At 43.5% G+C, this 17,790-nt stretch overlaps 1 protein-coding gene across 1 annotated transcript in view; it reads right to left on the reverse strand.

Moving 5' to 3' along the window:
* The window catches only part of arap3 (ArfGAP with RhoGAP domain, ankyrin repeat and PH domain 3), a 51,409-nt gene that overhangs the window by 21,190 nt on the left and 12,429 nt on the right, over window positions 1-17,790 (reverse strand). The window contains exons 2-9 of the mRNA XM_049586376.1: window positions 7,724-7,886; window positions 5,002-5,958; window positions 3,947-3,987; window positions 3,544-3,626; window positions 3,267-3,334; window positions 2,220-2,459; window positions 904-973; window positions 182-302 (exon numbers count right to left, since the gene is read on the reverse strand). Coding sequence (XP_049442333.1) covers window positions 182-302; window positions 904-973; window positions 2,220-2,459; window positions 3,267-3,334; window positions 3,544-3,626; window positions 3,947-3,987; window positions 5,002-5,958; window positions 7,724-7,797 — 1,654 coding nt within the window. The 5' untranslated portion in view covers window positions 7,798-7,886. The remainder of the gene's footprint in view (window positions 1-181; window positions 303-903; window positions 974-2,219; window positions 2,460-3,266; window positions 3,335-3,543; window positions 3,627-3,946; window positions 3,988-5,001; window positions 5,959-7,723; window positions 7,887-17,790) is intronic.

Below are 17,790 nucleotides of genomic sequence, written 5' to 3' on the forward strand. Positions count from 1 at the left end.
CATCAGTAGGGTTACAGATCAACAGAAACATGTCCACAGCAGCTTCTCATGATTATCAGTCTGACATCAGATCAGATCAGCTGGAGATAATTCAGTAATGGATGAGAATGTAAACACATCTCTGCTGCCCTGTAACTCAAAGTGTCACTTTGCTGTCATGTCAAGTGTTTTCTTCTCCTACCTTCATTATCGGCCCTGAAAACAAAAATCCTGTGACTTGTCACGATTTCAAATTTGTTGTCTTTGGCTGGGCGGGCCATCTGGATGGCAGCCAATGGGATCACTCCTTTAGGGTAGACGTCCTGAAACAGAAAGGTTTCAAATGGTCCAAATCAGAGCAGTCAGAGCGGTTTTATCTGCAGTGATGTGACGCATTTCTGACTGAGTTTAAATCGATCAGTCGCCATATTTGATTGGATTTTTAAAAATGGGCGTGGCTTACTGAATACCGAGAGATACAAAGATGTGGAGGACTGTTAACCTCCTCACACACCTCCACCACCCAGGTTGTTAGATCAGAAGAGATAATAAATTGGACTTCAATGACGCTCTCTGAAAGTGTAAACAAATATCACTGGACTACAGCTGACTGTAGCAATGAGAGTTTAAACATCGATAAACTCAGAAACGATTCTTTAACATTGATTTAGGTCACTTTTAGAGATGTGTTTGCACTTTGACATTAAAGACAAATAACCAAATTACAGTAAATCCGCTTTGATTAAATGCTGTAAAACATTGAACCATAAACACTTAAAACAATAGATAACTGAGGAGTTCAGAGGATAACAACTATGAAACAATGATAGTTAAAAAAATACACCTTGGACAGTTGTCTTCTCTCATTCCCTTTGTTTTGTAGATATATTTCTATTATTATAAATCTCTGACTGTTCTTCGTACCTTATCACTGCCAAAGTACATCAGGTTTTTGCCATCAAACTTCACGTAGCGCTTCTGGAAAACATAATTCCTGAAAAACAAAAACACACATCAGATCCAGAGAGGGTCACATGATCACATTCATAACAAAGACACAAAGACACATCACAACTGTGGTAAACAAAATTCAGAAGGAGACTACTGGTTTATAGTGACATCAGACCAGTGTACTTTACACACGTAAACACTGAATCCTACAAAGTTTTGACATTAAAATATTCTGGACGTTTAAATATGGAGCAGAAAACACTGGCGTCTTTCAGCCGAGTCAAAATGAAAATATTTGTTTTACAAATTTTCATGAAACACCAAAACTCTGAAGAACTTTCTTATCAGTATTAACAGGAAAGGAAGAAAAGACAAACACACACCGAGCAGAGGATGAAGAACAAGAGGAAGAGGAGGAGTAGAGGAAGGTGACGAGGCAGAGGCAGCCCCTCAAGAGGGGGGAGACACAGGGAGGAGCAGAGAAGAGGACATGCAGCACGACAGCCAGCGCTGACCTCTGACCCCTGACACACACACACACACACACAGAAACACAGAGACACAAAGAACAGGAAGGTGTGTGACACTAGTGTATTCTGAATCAACTGCTGTGATTGGTCAGGTGAGAACATGGAGACCTTGGAGCTCCTCAGACTTCGCATTCCTTCCTCTTGTTCCCACACACACACATCTTCACTCTTTATTAGCCTACACATGCTAACACATACATAAGCTACATCTTAATTCACTCAAGGATGTTACACCCTCCTCAGAAACCTCTCAAACCTCCCCAAGCACCCCTGAATCTCCCAAAGGACTCAAAGACACCCTTAAAAACTCTGGAACAACTTTAGGAACCCCAAGAACTTGTTAGAGGACTGCTGGTACCTCTCCAAGGGCCTCTGAAACCTCTTCAAGCAATATTCAGACTCTAAACTAAATGAAAACCAGTGATGAGAGAATCCTGGTTCTCTCTGGTTTAACCAGCTGTATAAATCAAACACACCCCTCTGGTTTTCCTTCCCCTGGAATAACTAACTGTGTAAATCAAATTCACCCCTGGTACAACCAGGTGTGTAAAACAAATGCCCCCCTATGGTTTTGTTATTATTGGTCGAACCAGGTGTTTAAATTAAACACAACCTGGTTTTCTTCTCTCTGGTCTAACATATCATTAAATGTGCCCCTGGTCTAACCAGCTGTAAATCTAATGCACCAGGTGTGTAAATCAAACCCATCTCTGCGTTTTTGTTTTCTCTGGTCTAACCAGGTGTCTAAATCAAACGCACCCCTGTGGAGACAGCTTGTCCAGCCAGCCGCTGATGATGGGCGGGGCTCTCTCAGTCAGGGAGGTGTAGCTGGCGTAGGGGGAGATGGTCAGGTCCTCATCAGCGTCTGCGGGGAAAGTGTGGTTGGGCAGGGAGAGGTAGCGGACAGGAGGTGGAGGTTCTCCGACGGTGCTGTAACCCTGAGAGTCTCCGGAGTGAAGAGCCTGAGACAAACGCTTCGTCCAGGAGAACTTCTGACACCTGAAGTACAAATACAACTTTATTTATACAGCTCAGGAGAGATCAATCTGGTTGTCAGACTCATCCTGTATTCTGTGGACAGATTTTTACTTTTTGTAATCAGCAGAAATAAAATAATAGCTTGTTTCTTTGTCCTTGTAATGTGATTTAAAAATTTCAGTTCATTGTCACTTTTTATATTTTGATGGCTACATACACAAATACAAATTTCATAAAGTCTCACGAGCTGTACTGTAGCTTTCAATCGAATGTTTCTCAACTGATTTTTCACAGGTTAGAAACAAATTATCAGCTTAGCTTTGTCTTCTTTCAACACAACTTTAAGTTAAGAGTTGAGACTGTAACATATTTAACACAGACTGAGGTTTATGAAGTCTATTCAAAAAGAAGATCTACTAAATAAAAGTGGGCCGAGTGTAAAACCTTGGGGAACTCCAGAGAGTTCAGTTTTATACATTTGTCTTACAAATATCAGTCTGTTTTTAATAGTTTGCAGCCGCAGCTCATTTAACTGAAGCTTGTGTTGAATGCAGACAACAGTAGTCTTTGTTACTTTGTGAAGAAAGTGCCTTATTGCCTTCCGTTAATCAGAATTAAGTAATGTTAACCCTTTGTTTTTGTTAATGCAAATCACATTTATTTCTTTTCATGAATGTATTGTTTAACTTTGTGTTTGTCTGACTTTATCTTTTCTGTTTGTATTTCCTGGTTTTGTGTAATGTCAAGCTATTTTGATGTTGTCATACAGTTTTGAATATTTGGCCACACAAAGCTAAAATAAACCTCACAGAATTGCTGATGGCTTACCCATGATCCTCTGCATGTTTGTCCTCCCCTTTCCTCATGTCTCTCTCATCCAGTCTGCTCCTTTCACTCTGCAGGATGAAATATTAACTGAGGACATTTATATCATCACAGACTGGAGATGTTACAAGTTTAATCCCAACAACCGCTGGATTTGTGATCATCAAGGAGCTGATTGCTGTTTATTAATATCTTTGTGCCACAGATATAAAGAAAGAGAGAGAAGGCAGGGAACAACAGATGGATCTTTACTAGGTTTGCCTTTGTGCTGCTGTCTCACCTCACATATGTGCGGATTTCTTCTGGTTTGAAAAACAGTTTCACAGTACGGGCTGATCTCCTCCTCAGGGTCGTCTGTTGAAGCTGTTGAACAGAAAACTCGAGTTAATATTCTACTGAAGCATGGATGGTAACGTAAACCCGAACCCAGCCAGCGTGATCAGTGTTTGCCTTTTAAACCACATAAACACAAACATTGTTTTTTGTGTTCAAATCTGAAGCGCTGCAAATCCTCACATAGTGTGTTCAAGCCAAAAAAAGTCCATGAAAGCGGGACAAAATAAACAGGATCCAGAATTAAATGGTTGTTTTTGTAATTTCAAGGCAGATGTTTAGTAAAATCAATCTCGCAGTAAACATACATCATGTTTTCATAAGTAATCAAGAGTCTGGTCTGCACTCACCTCTGGCTGATCCTGAAGAGTTGTTACTTAAAGTGCTGCCACTGAAAACACACAGACAAACAAAAAATAAGCTATCAATCAATAATTGATTTAAAGACACACTCCAGTGATTCAGTGTGTCACTGAAGTAGTTGGACTTGTGAGAGATATATTACAAACAGATAGGTCACAATCTGTGCAGCATAGGTGGTGATGTCCTGACTAGACTTGGGCAGTATCACAGTATTCAGTACGAAAAATGGGTTTAAGAATAATTTCCTTTTTTGACATTTTATGAGTTTATTAGACTAAAAAAGCTAAGAGAGCTTGTGGAACATAGTGAGCTCGCCACTCGCACGGGGGCACCAGTTGTTTGTCTTTTGTTTGTTTTACACAAATACGTCATGTAACACCAATACCTTATCCTGACTTCTAGTCTGGATTATATATTTTATCTAGGCTGGCGACATATGTGGAATCTAGTGAAGGCCAAAAGATGAAATAGGCTGATCTGATCCAGAAAACTTGTCCAACTCAGCGTCAGAATGGTTTAGGACAACGAGGTTTCTGATGGTGTTCGAAGATCCAGCTATCACTTCATTTCTAACATACTGACCCCCTTGGCTTTATGCATTCACGACCTGGACCCACAGAAGCAGCAGAAATGCATGAATGAATAGAACTGTTTGGTCCACTATTGCCTGTATGAAGCTTCTGTCGATCTTTACTATTAGACTGTAATCAGTAACAATATCAGACAAGACAATTAATTATGCAGTTTTCCAACGTAACATAAGATGCTTATCAAGGCCAAAAACCAACAATGTGATTGGGATCAGACACAGAGTGCCTTATTACCAAGATGTTCACTGTTTATGGACGGTTAGGTACACGAATACGTAGGTGCGTCATTCAGAGGCCTCAGTCAGTTGGTTGATCGTAAGGTAGGTGGGATTTATTTATGCTGATTACATGGATGCATTCTGAAATAAAATCTTGGTTAGCACATTTAAAAACACAGTAAATACACCTAGTGTGGATCCTGACCTGGAAACAAGTCCATCAGAGTGACCTACCTATTCCTCTCTGGGTGCCTCTCAGGTGTTTGTCTGGGTGGAGTCGGAGGTGCTGACTGCTGGCTGCAGTAACTCCTCCCTAAACTGGGGGCAGTAGAACTAGGTAACGTCCCCCAGTAGATCTCATTAGAGACCATCTCCATCCCGCCACCTCTGGGTGAACCAGTCGGCGAGGATCCAGAGAGCCTGCTGTTGTCAAGACTACCAGGAGAGGAAGTCAAAGGAACCGTCTGGTTCTGCTCTGTCCGTACAGGTGAAGAAGAAGATGGTGGGGACCCCTGGAACGTGGCGGGGGGGATCCCACGGTTCAGCCTCGGGGGAACAGGAGGTAAAAACCCTCCAGCGTCTGACAGAGACAAGCTACGACTCGGCTTCCTCCTTTCCGTCTGGTTCGGTTTTCGGCTGGGTGTGGCTGAGTTCTCGTTGAGGTCAGAGGTCAACCTGTTGTCAGGTGTGGGCGTGTCCCCTGAGGTCAAACCCTCTAACACAGTAAAACAGATGGACTCCTGGGAAAGCCTCCTGGATGGAGGCGGTGCAGGGTCTGGTGTTGGACAGAAGTGGACGGGTGTTGTCCTGCGGCGGTTGAATACAGTTCTGGGTTTTGGAACTGGCTTCACCGCAGGTCTGCTGCTGTCAGAGTTGGTCAACATGGCGCCAAGGTTTGGAGCCGAACTGTTCCTGAGCGCCTCAAAGTCAATGGGTCCAGACGACTGACGCCGCGATGCAGCGCTGTGACCAGATAAAGTAATGTCCGTCACAGACTGACAGCGATCACGTGGGAGATCAGCTTTCTGATTGGCTCTTTGACTCTCTGTCCTCTGAATGTGACTGACCAATCGAAGGATTCTCTTCCTGTATCCTGTGGCGGTTATACCCAGGCTGACCAAAGCATCATTATCCAGGTGTGTGAAGTCTCTAGCCAACAGGAGACCAGCTCGACGGAAGGTGTCCTGGTACCTGCACAGAAAAAATGCAATTAATGTCCAACTCCAACAAGAGTGAAGGTAGAAAAGTGGAGCATCACTACAGTCCATCATTTTCCCACCTTTGTATGAGCTTCATTTAATATAGTTTATTTTGATGGTCAGATTTAACAAACCTTTCAGGGAAATACCAAATTTCTTGCCATTGTTAAATAGCCTTCAGTAAAGGTGAATGGTATTTAACATTAAGAGAGTAAACACAGCTTTAGCATACACACGGGACCCATGCTAACACATGCTAGCACATGCTAACTCCACCTATCCTCACCTATCAGTGCTTTACTTTAGAATATATTGGAACGTGTATGTTGCTTAATAGGATTGGCAGCAGTGTTAATTTCACTGATACAAACTTTTTATCAACAACCTTTTTTCCATGACAAAAACGAGACGATGACGAGCTAACAATAGATCTTGAAAACAAAAAAACTTAGAAAAACTAAGACAAAAGCTGTTTTTCATTTTCGTTGACGAAACATGACGAAAATGTTAGTGGTGGACTATCGGACTTTGAAAGCCTAGAACGGCCGTGCATTATCCGCAAATGCTGCATGAGCAACAGGCTGGTAAACTCCAGTAAATAGTCTGCACCAGGATGTTTCACTAGCCAGCAAAAACACAGAGCAGCATCAGCCGTTGGTGCGAGTTGTGAGCTGTAATCCAGCAGTAAATAATCAGCCATGTGTGTCTGACTGTGGATGGTGGAGCTGCTGAATGGATTTGTGGAGTTTCATGTCTCTACGACATACGGGGCATGAGATATGCCCATTCAAAGTTTGACATTTCAATGGGTTGCTATAGCGCCCCCCTTTGGCCAATTGATGTAATATTGCTTCATTGGCATCCTCCCATGACCCTCTACCACTGTGCCAAATTTCACATGGATTGACCACATCAGTGTGGAGAAAATCGTGGAACAGACACACACAGAGTTTTCATCATTATATAGTAAGATCATTATGTATTCCTTTCACATACACTGGTACATTACATTATCAGATACTTTTTTCTGCATTCAAACTACATCAGAACAAGATTTTGATTTTATCCAAAATTGGGGGTTTATCCCTTTAAAACAAACAACTAAACCAGTGCTTCAGTACAAGTGCTTGGTGATGAAAGAAGTCTTCTTTTGTAAGTGCTAGCAAGGGTTGATCATTAACAAACACTCATTACAGTGCCATCCTTGAATCCATCCTCACCTCCTCCATCACCATGTGGTATGCCGCTGTCTCTGCCAAGAACAAGGACAGACTGTGGTGTTCATTTGCTCTGCAGAGGGGGTGACTGACTGCAATTTACCGTCCCTCCAGGACCCTGAGGCGGGCAGCAAAGATTGTGGCCAACCCCTCCCACCCTGGTCACAAACTCTTTGAAACAGTCCCCTCTGGCAAAGAGGCTGCGGTCCGTCAAAAACCTCCCGTCATAAAAACAGCTCCTTCTCATCTGCAGCTGAGCTCATCAACAAGGCCCAGGAATCCCACTGACGACCTCCAAGACATTTGTCTCTGTTAATTAACGCTGATCATGGACTATTATCACTATACATTGCACATTTTAACTTTTGCACATCCTGCACAAACTGTTCAGCTCTCATTGAATGTGTTTGCTATGCTAAGTGTTAGCATTGGTTTTTAGAAGTTTGTTAACTCTGACCAGACAGCTGTTATCTTTACTCCTGAATCAAAGTCACAGACCTTCATCATACAGACTTTGTGTTGTATAAGTGAACCTCTGACCTCTCTAGATGGATCGCTGCCAGAAGAGTCTCAACCGGCGTGCTTCCATCCAGCGAGGCCATGACGACCAACATGGAGTCTGGATCTGACTTGGTCTCCTCCGCATTCAGGAAACACCACGGCCATCACTGACCTACAGCAGGGACAGACAGCAGCTGTCCATCTGCAGGAGACAAGAACCAAACACAGCGGTTAGACCAAAAACACAGAAGTCTGATTGTAACAAACAAAACACGGTGAACAGCTTCTCTTCGGTCTGTGGTCAACGACCTTTGATTAGACCAAACAGTGGGCCATCATCAGGACCCTGGAGCTGACAACACTAAACGGAATGAGGCCACAACTAAGGTTATTAATTACCTGTGAGTTCTGTTAAAATATTTATAAAATGTCCTTCTGCAGAATGGACATGACTTCATGTGTCTGCTGCATCTAGAAAAGCTATGATGAAACACGGCAGGCTGTAAAGCATAGGAGCTTATTTATATCAGTAGTCCAAGTGTGCAGTTCACAGGTCCCACCACCATACAAGTCCCTAATTATTCATTCATTATTGTTGAGGTAAAGCCATTTTATTGCGTTGGGTGTGGCCTCTGGAATCAGTGCTGTTATGCACACGTGCCCAGTCAGCAACACAGCCTCTGATTCATTCACAGGCTCGACCCAATGCATCATGGGATAAATCCTGATGAAGCAACAACAACTCCTTTCAGCACAGTAGCTCAGTCCATAGGGACTCGGGTTGGGAACCGGAGAGTCGCCTGTTCAAGTCCCCGTCCGGACCAAAATATGGAGCGTGGACTGGTAGCTGGAGAGGTGCCAGTTCACCTCCTGGGCACTGCTGAGGTGCCCTTGAGCAAGGCACCGAACCCCCCAACCGCTCGGAGCACCTGTCATGAGCAGCCCCACTCCGACATCTCTCCACTTAGACTTAAAATTTAATTTCCCCTCAGTGATTATTAAAGTCTATACAATTAAATTCAAATTAAATTAAAAACAAATTGATAAAATATTAATGAAGACATTTAATGTTAGATTTATTAGTTTTCTAAACTGTCTAAAACACTTACAAAGCTTCTTAAAGGGATGTGATCGCACAGGAGCTCTCGATGAAAGGTGACGAGGTGGAGGAAATGTAAAATAAAGTTTCTAGACCACAGCTTCCCAGAGATGCCTCGGATTATATTTGATGTTACACCTTTAATTACATTGATCACGCACAAACACACACACACAGCTAGATAACGGACAGCCGGAGAAGAGCGGAGAAGAGTCCACAAGTTTGTGGCGGCACACTGCAGGAGTAGATCAGATCGCAGTGGAAGTATGGTTAAAGTAACGTTTACAAGAAGCACGTCACAGATGAGTTGGTGACACAACGAGCTGCAGCGCTGCAGGTACTCGACAAACCGAACCTGCTGGTGTGTTTGTGTTCATTTTCATCTCATGCACAGGCCATTTATTCAGTTTACAACTGGCAGATATAGGACAAAGTAAATTTTGGCCCCTGTAACCATAGCAACAGTGTGAATGCTTCAGGTCCTGTCGTTAGTTATTAACTTGATGGGTTCAACGGACTACAAACACACTTCACACACTCACAGCAGATAATGGGATATAATGAAAGCTTAATGGTGAAACTGGGTTCTGTTTTTACTGCACTCAGATCTGAGATGGCATCACTGTGACCTCTGACCCCTGCAGGTCACGACCCCCCTCCCAGCCAACTAAAACCACAGAGGCAGAACAAAACATGATGTCAGCGGACGGACACAGCCGCAGGATTGTCTCCCAGCGTCTGCAGCAGGATGACCTTTGACCTCTGTACAGAGGAGAGGGGGGGAGGACATGAAGAGGGGACAGTCTGCTGCAGGACACCAGCAGAGATCAGCAGACTCAGAAATAGACAGACGGGCTCAGTCTAATGAAGGACACACACACGCAGGCTGTCATGTGCCATGTGACGAGTGTCGGGTGTCGAAGTCAGGAGTATTTTTAGAAAACTTTGAACAATGAGTGGATCTGCAGCGCTGGACAGCAACATATCAACACGCCTTTATTTCAGTGATGAATAATAAACTTATTATTTTCCTCCATGACGTCTTGAACATTAATTGACATTAATTAAAAACACTGAACTTTGTTACTTTGTTTTTCTTAAATAGAGTTTTATTTTAGTGGGAGAAATAATCACTAAAGGAAGTGCTGCACCTTCTTCCTCTCTGTGGCTCACAGGCTTTGTATTTCCTGCATTAATATACATTTATATCAACCTGAAATTAACTGCTGTGCTTTCTTTAATAACTGCAGGATGATTAATCCTTTAATATGAAGCCTTTTTCAGAATAACCAGGTGTGTTTTAAGAGGGAGTAGAGCCGCTGCTCCTTCATGTCAAAAAGGGTCAGTTGAGGTGGTTCAGACATCTGATCAGGATCCTCCTGGGCGCCTCCCGTCAGAGGTATTCCGGCCACATCCCACTGGTATGAGGCCCCGGGGCAGACCCAGAACACGCTGGTGGGAATACATATCTCATCTGGCCTGGGAACGGCTCGGGGTCCCCCAGGAGGAGCTGGAAAGTGTCACTGGGGAGAGGGACGTCTGGGCTGCTGTGATTGGCCTGCTGCACCCGGCCGTGGAGAAGCGGATGAAAATAGATGGATGTTTTCACTAACGTCAATATTTGCATTGCAGAGCAAAGTTCCTGTGAGCTACAGCAACACTAAACCCCTGAGCTTGCCTGAGAAGGACTAAATTCCCCAAACTGCCATGCAATCGGCATCACCAAACCCACCGGATCTTACTCTTTCACAAAAAGATATATCTCTGAGCCTGTCAGCAACAAAACAAACACTTAAAGTAGACGTAAATTGACAGATGAACATGCCACAATCTGTTACACAGCTGCAGCGCTCTCTCTCAATACTGGACCGATTTAAAAAGTTTTCGTTCCCATTACACACCTGGATAAACATAAATAAATAGGGTCCAGGTTAAAGTTACCCTTTAACAGAAAGCTGATACTTCATGATATATAATGCTAGATTAATAAAAGCTCTGTGTGTTAACAGCGTAATCACTTACAGAATATTTATCATATATAAAAACATAGATTTCTGTTTTACTGTAAAAGCAGCAGGTGGCACAGTGGTGCAGTGGTTAGCACTGTCGCCTCACAGCAAGAGGGTTGTTTAAACCTGAGGTGAGGGGGCCTTATGTGCAGAGTTTGCATGTTCTCCCCGTGTCAGCGTGGGTTTCCTCCAGGTGCTCCAGCTTCCTCCCACAGTCCAAAGACATGCAGGTTAATTGGTGACTCTAAATTGTCCGTAGGTGTGAATGTGGGTGTGAATGGTTGTCTGTCTCTATGTGTCAGCCCTGTGATAGTCTGGTGACCTGTCCAGGGTGAACCCTGCCTCTCACCCAGTGTCAGCTGGGATAGGCTCCAGCACCTCGTGACCCTGCACCAGGATAAACAGTCATGGAAAGTGAATGAATGAATGTAAAAGCAGCAGATTCACCATCTGAGGATCACTGTCTGCTCGTCTGGCTTATCTATTGTGACCTCACAGTATAAAGACGACACAGTGTTCACGCGGAGATCAGAGGACGCTGACGTTAAAGAGGACATCAAACTGAATGTCCTCCTTCACAGGAAACACACACACACACACACACACACACACACACACACACAGGATACAGGGAGTGCCTGCAGCACAAGCTGCCTCAAGCTGAAGGGTGGAGAGCTTTCAAAGGAAAAACTGTGTGTGTGTGTGTGTGTGTGTGTGTGTGTGTGTGTGTGTGTGAGTGTGTGTGTGTACGGTGTGTGAGTGTATGACCTTGCGCCGCAGTGATTGTGTGTCTCTGGATTTCCTGAAAAAGGTTGGAATGTGTTACGTTTTACCTCACTCTGATTTGTGTGCTTGTGTGTGTGTGTGTGTGTGTGTGTGTGTGTGTGTGTGTGTGTGAGAGAGACAGACTGTGAGTAAGATTTATATGAAGCCCACTGGCTTTGTTTCAGGATGATGACAGAACAACATAAAAGTCGACATAAAGACACACGACGCAGCTGTTTGACACCACACACACAGAAACATTAAGACCATTATGAGGACTGGTCACATGTCAGAGATTACAGACGTCCTGATGTTTCTCTTTACAGTGTGTTTGCCTTTGTGTCCAACACTTCACTGCTTATGTTCCACAGTCATAAATGCAGGGCTGCCCTCCGAAATGTAATGAGTCAAACCTGCTGACCCTGAGATGGAGAAGCTCCTGAGTCATGTTGCATCATCTCCGTGTCTGTTCTGAATCAAATCTGTTTCCAGTTTGTAGCTTCACAATAACACACTAACATCCTGAGTGTTCATCACAGACTAAATATATCTCTGCGATGGTCGTCTCGTACCCTTTTTACACCAACACGCAACGAGTTCAGTTTCAGTTTGTGCATCTAATGTTGAACCATTTGGAGCATTTTGACTAGCAGGGGCAGGATCGCAGTATCACAGTATACCAGGGATGTTAGAATCCCCACTGGTATGATTTTAAATTAAAAAAATACAGATGTTTCTCTTTGTACTCATACAGAGAGGCTGTATTCAGGATGTGTTATATGTAGTATATATCACAAGCCACCAGAGGGCAGTCTCTAATGGTGGAACAGCAGCTGAGCTGAGAAACAACTGGGAGTGGTGGGATAACGTTACAGGACTCCGGCCAGCATCGGTAGAGAGACACAACGTATTTTCACATCTACCTCTGTGAATTAAGGGTTTATTTTAACCAAACCAGAGCTGGTGATTGTTGGAACAGTGAACAAACTAACTCGGTGACTAAGAAGATAAAGCAAGATCATTTCAGTGAGTTTCTTTTTTGTTTCTGTCAAGTTTGAATGAAGTGTGTTTTACGTTGAGTTCAAGGGAAATTAAATTAGTTCTAGATGGTTAAAAGAGAGAAACTTAGATTCAGAAAAAAATACAGTTGTATTTTTCTGTTAAATACGAATAAAGGGGCATAAGCTCCAACACCGGCACACCGTTAGGACGGAAACAGAGTGCTCGACGGGGACAGAGCACCTGCTGCTGCAGCGAGCCAACACACCGTCTGTGGTCATTTTGACTTGACCAACAGACTTCACTACAAGCTGATTGGCTGTTGAAACAGGTGACGTGCTTTAAAACCAGCCGCCGGCAATTCGACAAGCTGAGTTGCAGGTGACACCATCAGACGGTTTGAGTCGAGCTCAGACCGGCCAGTTCACACTGCTGCTACTTCTCTCTGCAACGTTCTAAAACAGTTTCGTCTCGTCCCAAATCTTTGGTCTGAACTGGACTAAAGTGCGATCCATGACGTCACCAGGCAAGTGAGAATTTGTTGGGAAAACAAAAAACCCAGTGGTCTCTCAGAGGGCTGCACCTTGAAAGTCAGAGATTCAAATCATCAGTCAGAGACCCCTCAGTCCACTAAGGCCCAATCCCAATACCCCCATGTGTCCACTACCCCTTGGCCCTCAAAATGAAGCAACGAGGGGTAGGGGTAGAAATCTTTCCCTAGGAACTGGGACACCACTCACTACGTCACCGTGTCAGTTACATTCACGCATACGTAACTATTTTAAACAGGAAGCTGCGAGCCATCTACATTTCCAACCGGCATCTACAATGGAGTCTCCGGTTGAGTTCATCCCACCGATCGCGTTTGCCGCATTCATCATGCTTCTTTGATGAACGACAGATGACAGGGGACTTCTGCTAGCTAGCTAACCAGCTAACATTACGAGGCAGCATAGTTATGCTAGCTGGCGTGTTATCGTAATGTGAAAAGTCCAACAATTTTGTAGAACAGGACAGATGACAGACACCAGATAGTGCGAGCTAGCTAGCTAGCTAACAAGCAACCTGACAACAGTAACATTAGCTATGTATGAACTTTTTTCCCCGTCTCTTGCTCGGTGGTAGCCATGGCGACGTCTACCCCTCGCTGGCAAGTCAGCATCTGAAATCTCTCACTCCGAAGGGATAGTTTCATACCCGCTACCCCTCGTTATGCCCCCTACCCCTACACGCAAGGAGGAATTGGGACACCACTACCCCTCGCAGGAACGTGCAAATGTAGGGGTAGGGCCAAGGGGGGGTATTGGGACGGGCCCTAAGACTGCTTCAACTCGAGCAGTTGTTTGTTGCCACTAGTCGGTGTGCTGTGCAGTGTACAATTTGGTCCCCAGATTTTGCCGCAGAGTGAGTGTTCTTAACTTTCACGCTACTCTTTGGTACAGTTCTGTGGACGTGATGCAGCACACAGGAGGAGAAACTTTTCACCGCAAGGCTCAGAGATTACAATTTCTTCTCTCCTCTGCTTGGAAGTGGTGAATTTACAGCTCACAGATATTTAAGACGACACAGTCTCTGTCTTTTGTTTGATATCTGGTGTCGACATTTCCGATCTGTCTCTAGTGGCGTTAATTTGTTTACTTTATGACATGAATGCCGCTGTAACACTGAACATCCCATTGAACCCTGTTCAAACTTTGAAACTCTACATAAAAAAATTTGAATATTCATATAACAGAAGAAAAACTTATAAGTAATTAATGTCATCTGACATCTTACTCCCTCTGATTACGTCCGCTGTGCGTTGTGCAACACCCTCTGTTGATGAAACATCTGTGATTACAACAGCTCTGCTCAGACCAATGGAAATGCAGGCTGGTTTGCTAGAAAGCACAAAGGTTCAAAGAGTCCTGAACTGTCCTGTTTCAAAATCCAGAGGTAATCTGGTGGAACAGAGGTGTCAGTGAGAAGATGAGACTTCACACATAAGTCAAGTATCTCAAAACAAATAGAAAACTAGCAGCACTTCCGCACGAATGACGAAACAATAAGCTTTTGCAAAAGAATGAGTGACACAAAGAAACAGAAGAAAGAATAAAAAACACGACTGACACCAAACTGACACCGAATGTCACCGCAGAGTAAAAATAACTGCTGGACACACACACACATACAAAGGTCAGCAGCGTCCAGCATGAAGACAAAGGAGGAGGAGGAAGTGAGTCACAGCAGCTTCCTCCTGTCGACCTCTTTCCTCCTACAGACTTCAGCTGCTTCACATGAAACCAGCTTCTGTTCTCAGATCAGCCCAGATCCTCGGGATCAGGATTTATATCCAAACTTGTGTCGTAACACGACTGAAACTCCTCACTTTGATGCAATACCTTGAAAATTACTGTCAATATTTAATAACAGCTGGAAAAAAATGACATTGAGGGCATGAAATGTCAAATTTGTTTATAAAAAGATAAACATAACAAGGTGTATCCCTACATCATCATCGTCATCATCAGAGCTCTGTGATTGGCTCAGACATCAAACACAGTGAAAACTGAGTTCCTGATGTTACAGACACAAAAAATGAAGATAAAGAATATTACCTTTAACAGTTTACGGTGAAGACGTCCAGCTCTGATTCTTTACATTAACGCATCCAGTTGCTCTGTTTCAACCAAAGACTTCTGAAGTGAGACGTGCTGAGGACCTCATTTATAAAACATGTGTAGGATCCATAACTAAAAACCTACATACTAACAAAAGAATAAAATGGTGCAACCCAAAAAATATTCAACAATTTCTACAATCAGGCCTCCACCTCACCATCTGTGTCGCCAATTTCTCATCTCCAAAATGTTCGTAAGCGTGGGTCAAAGTGTCTCCCGGGGCTGCCCCTTAACAGTCGAACCAAAGTCTACCAGAGAGGCAAGATTTCATTGGTCGCTTAGTCGCAGAAAAAATTAAATAAACGTGCAACTGTATTAAGAGCTGCTCCTTGTCAAAATAAATCATAACCTATATGACTGGGCCATGTGTGACTTTACTTTGAAAGGACAGACACAGGAAGTGTCCACGCTCAGCAGTCAGACAGGAGTCAGGTTAATCTCCAGGGCTGGTACCTGCGGTTATTCCACAGGCTAGTTAATAACATGTCGGGCAGGAAATCCAAAGTGTGGGATCATTTTGAGAAGGTGAAGGACGAACCCCAGGTGATATGTAAACTCATCTTCATTGGTCGACTACAAACATGACGTATCATCTGAAACATGGAAGTAGCTACATGCCCATTAGCCCACAGCGTCATTAACAGGCGGCTCGCTCAGTGTGTGACGTGCACTTGGAGATAAAATATAGGCCTATATTAATGAAGGTTCATTAGTACGGTTTGTATTTCTCTGTAATGTAGCACAGTGTTAACAATGTTACTGATACTATTCTTTCTCACACCTTCAACTCAAACCACCAAAATATATCATTTCATCATTACATTCATATCAGAAACATGCAGGAGACTAGTCCACTGATGGACCCTGATGACGACTGTTGGTCAACTTTTGCGTGGGAAGTGGTGTACGCCTCTTTCAGGCCTCGTTTTGTGCGTACGCAATGTTTATAAATGAAACTTCTCATAAAGTGACGGGCAGACAGACGGGAGGACACAATGTTTAACAGACTCTTTCCTCATCACTCAGAGGAAGTCGGCTGCGGCTCAGAGGATGAACTCAGACTGAAAATTAGTTTGTTGAGTCTGTTGTTAGTCACAGTCGACGACAATGAGTCAACGAATAATTTCAAATCATTCAAGCAGGGAAGAAAGATATGATCATATAATGCATCTAACTGTCTGAGGACATGTTCTGACATGTTTTAGTTTTGTCACACAGTGAGTACAACTGTAACTTAAGAATTGCCCGTCCAGTTTCTACAGCATGCTAAATACAGATGCAGCACAAAAACTATCGTAGAATAAAAGTGAGTCGGGACAGAAGCCGGGAGGAGTCTGCCGAGAAAATCTAATCTGAGAGGAAAAAGAGGAGGAAGAGGGAGAGCTGCAGGTTGTGAGTGAAGCAGGAAGAAGGTGAAGGCTGCAGATAAAGACCAGAGGATACAGACACTTCCATCACACTTCCACTTTTAAAACACTGCAGAGCAAACAGAGCTGTGAGGTCTCCCTCAGACAGGTACCTGCTCATTAACCAAAGTATCACACACATTAAAATGTTGACCTGACGATGACGCCAGATGAAAACTCAGTGGATCAGAGTTATTACAGTTCATCTTGAGGGGGAACGAGAACGATCAAAGAAGCGTTCACAGCTTTGATCCACAGATTTCTCACTGCTGCTTCAGTGTTTGTTTCTCTGCAGGACGCAGACAGTCGCTGCTGCAGCACAGTGAACAAATACAGCTGATACTTAAAGAGACGACTTAACAGGAATTCTTCATCCTCCAAATGACTATATCAGTTACTCACCCTGTGTTACACTGACTTTGTGAAGAAAAGTTTATTTTGGTAGCATGCCTCCGCGGAGCGCAAAGAATCCAAAAATGGAGAAAAAGCTTAAAGAACTGAAGTCACATGCGATCACGTTTAACAACAGCAAAACTATGTCACAACATCCATTTACAAACCCTTACACAAACTCATGCAGCATAATGCAAGTCTCATTTATGCAGTCATAAACTCAGGCCTTCACAAACATGCATTTCCACTAAAACCATAGTACTTAAAACTGAACTGAAAGTCAAACTTATCTACGCTCGAAGCCAAAACTGCACTGACAAAAAGAGTAATTTTACATCACTGAACACAGGAGTTGGTGGTTTACAGCTGCCACGATCAGTTTGTTTGTTTGTGTTATTGTGTAAATTTTGAGTTTTAAGGTGGATTTTTACTTGTGCATCAGCTCTATGCAGAGCCGAGGCCACTGTGAGCATTTATACTTGCGCAGCGGTGTGTCTGTGTGCAGTTACACCTCCAAAACACTAGTCGGTGGCGGGGTTTCTGAAGTGCTCTTAAGTTTCCTTGTTTGAAAATACACCCAAAATACACATTAAACATGTCTTAATAGAGACAGTTTCAAACACAAGTACACAAATCAGCTTCACTATAACTCGCAGCATTCACAGACAAACACTTGTCTTTATCTGGACACATTTTCCCCACAAATACAACATGCTAACGTTATTAGCACAAGCCTATGGCATTTTACATTGTATAAATTAGCCTAGCGACAAGC

Source organism: Epinephelus fuscoguttatus, linkage group LG9 (genome assembly GCF_011397635.1).
Source record: "Epinephelus fuscoguttatus linkage group LG9, E.fuscoguttatus.final_Chr_v1".
Taxonomy (NCBI): Eukaryota; Metazoa; Chordata; class Actinopteri; order Perciformes; family Serranidae; genus Epinephelus; species Epinephelus fuscoguttatus.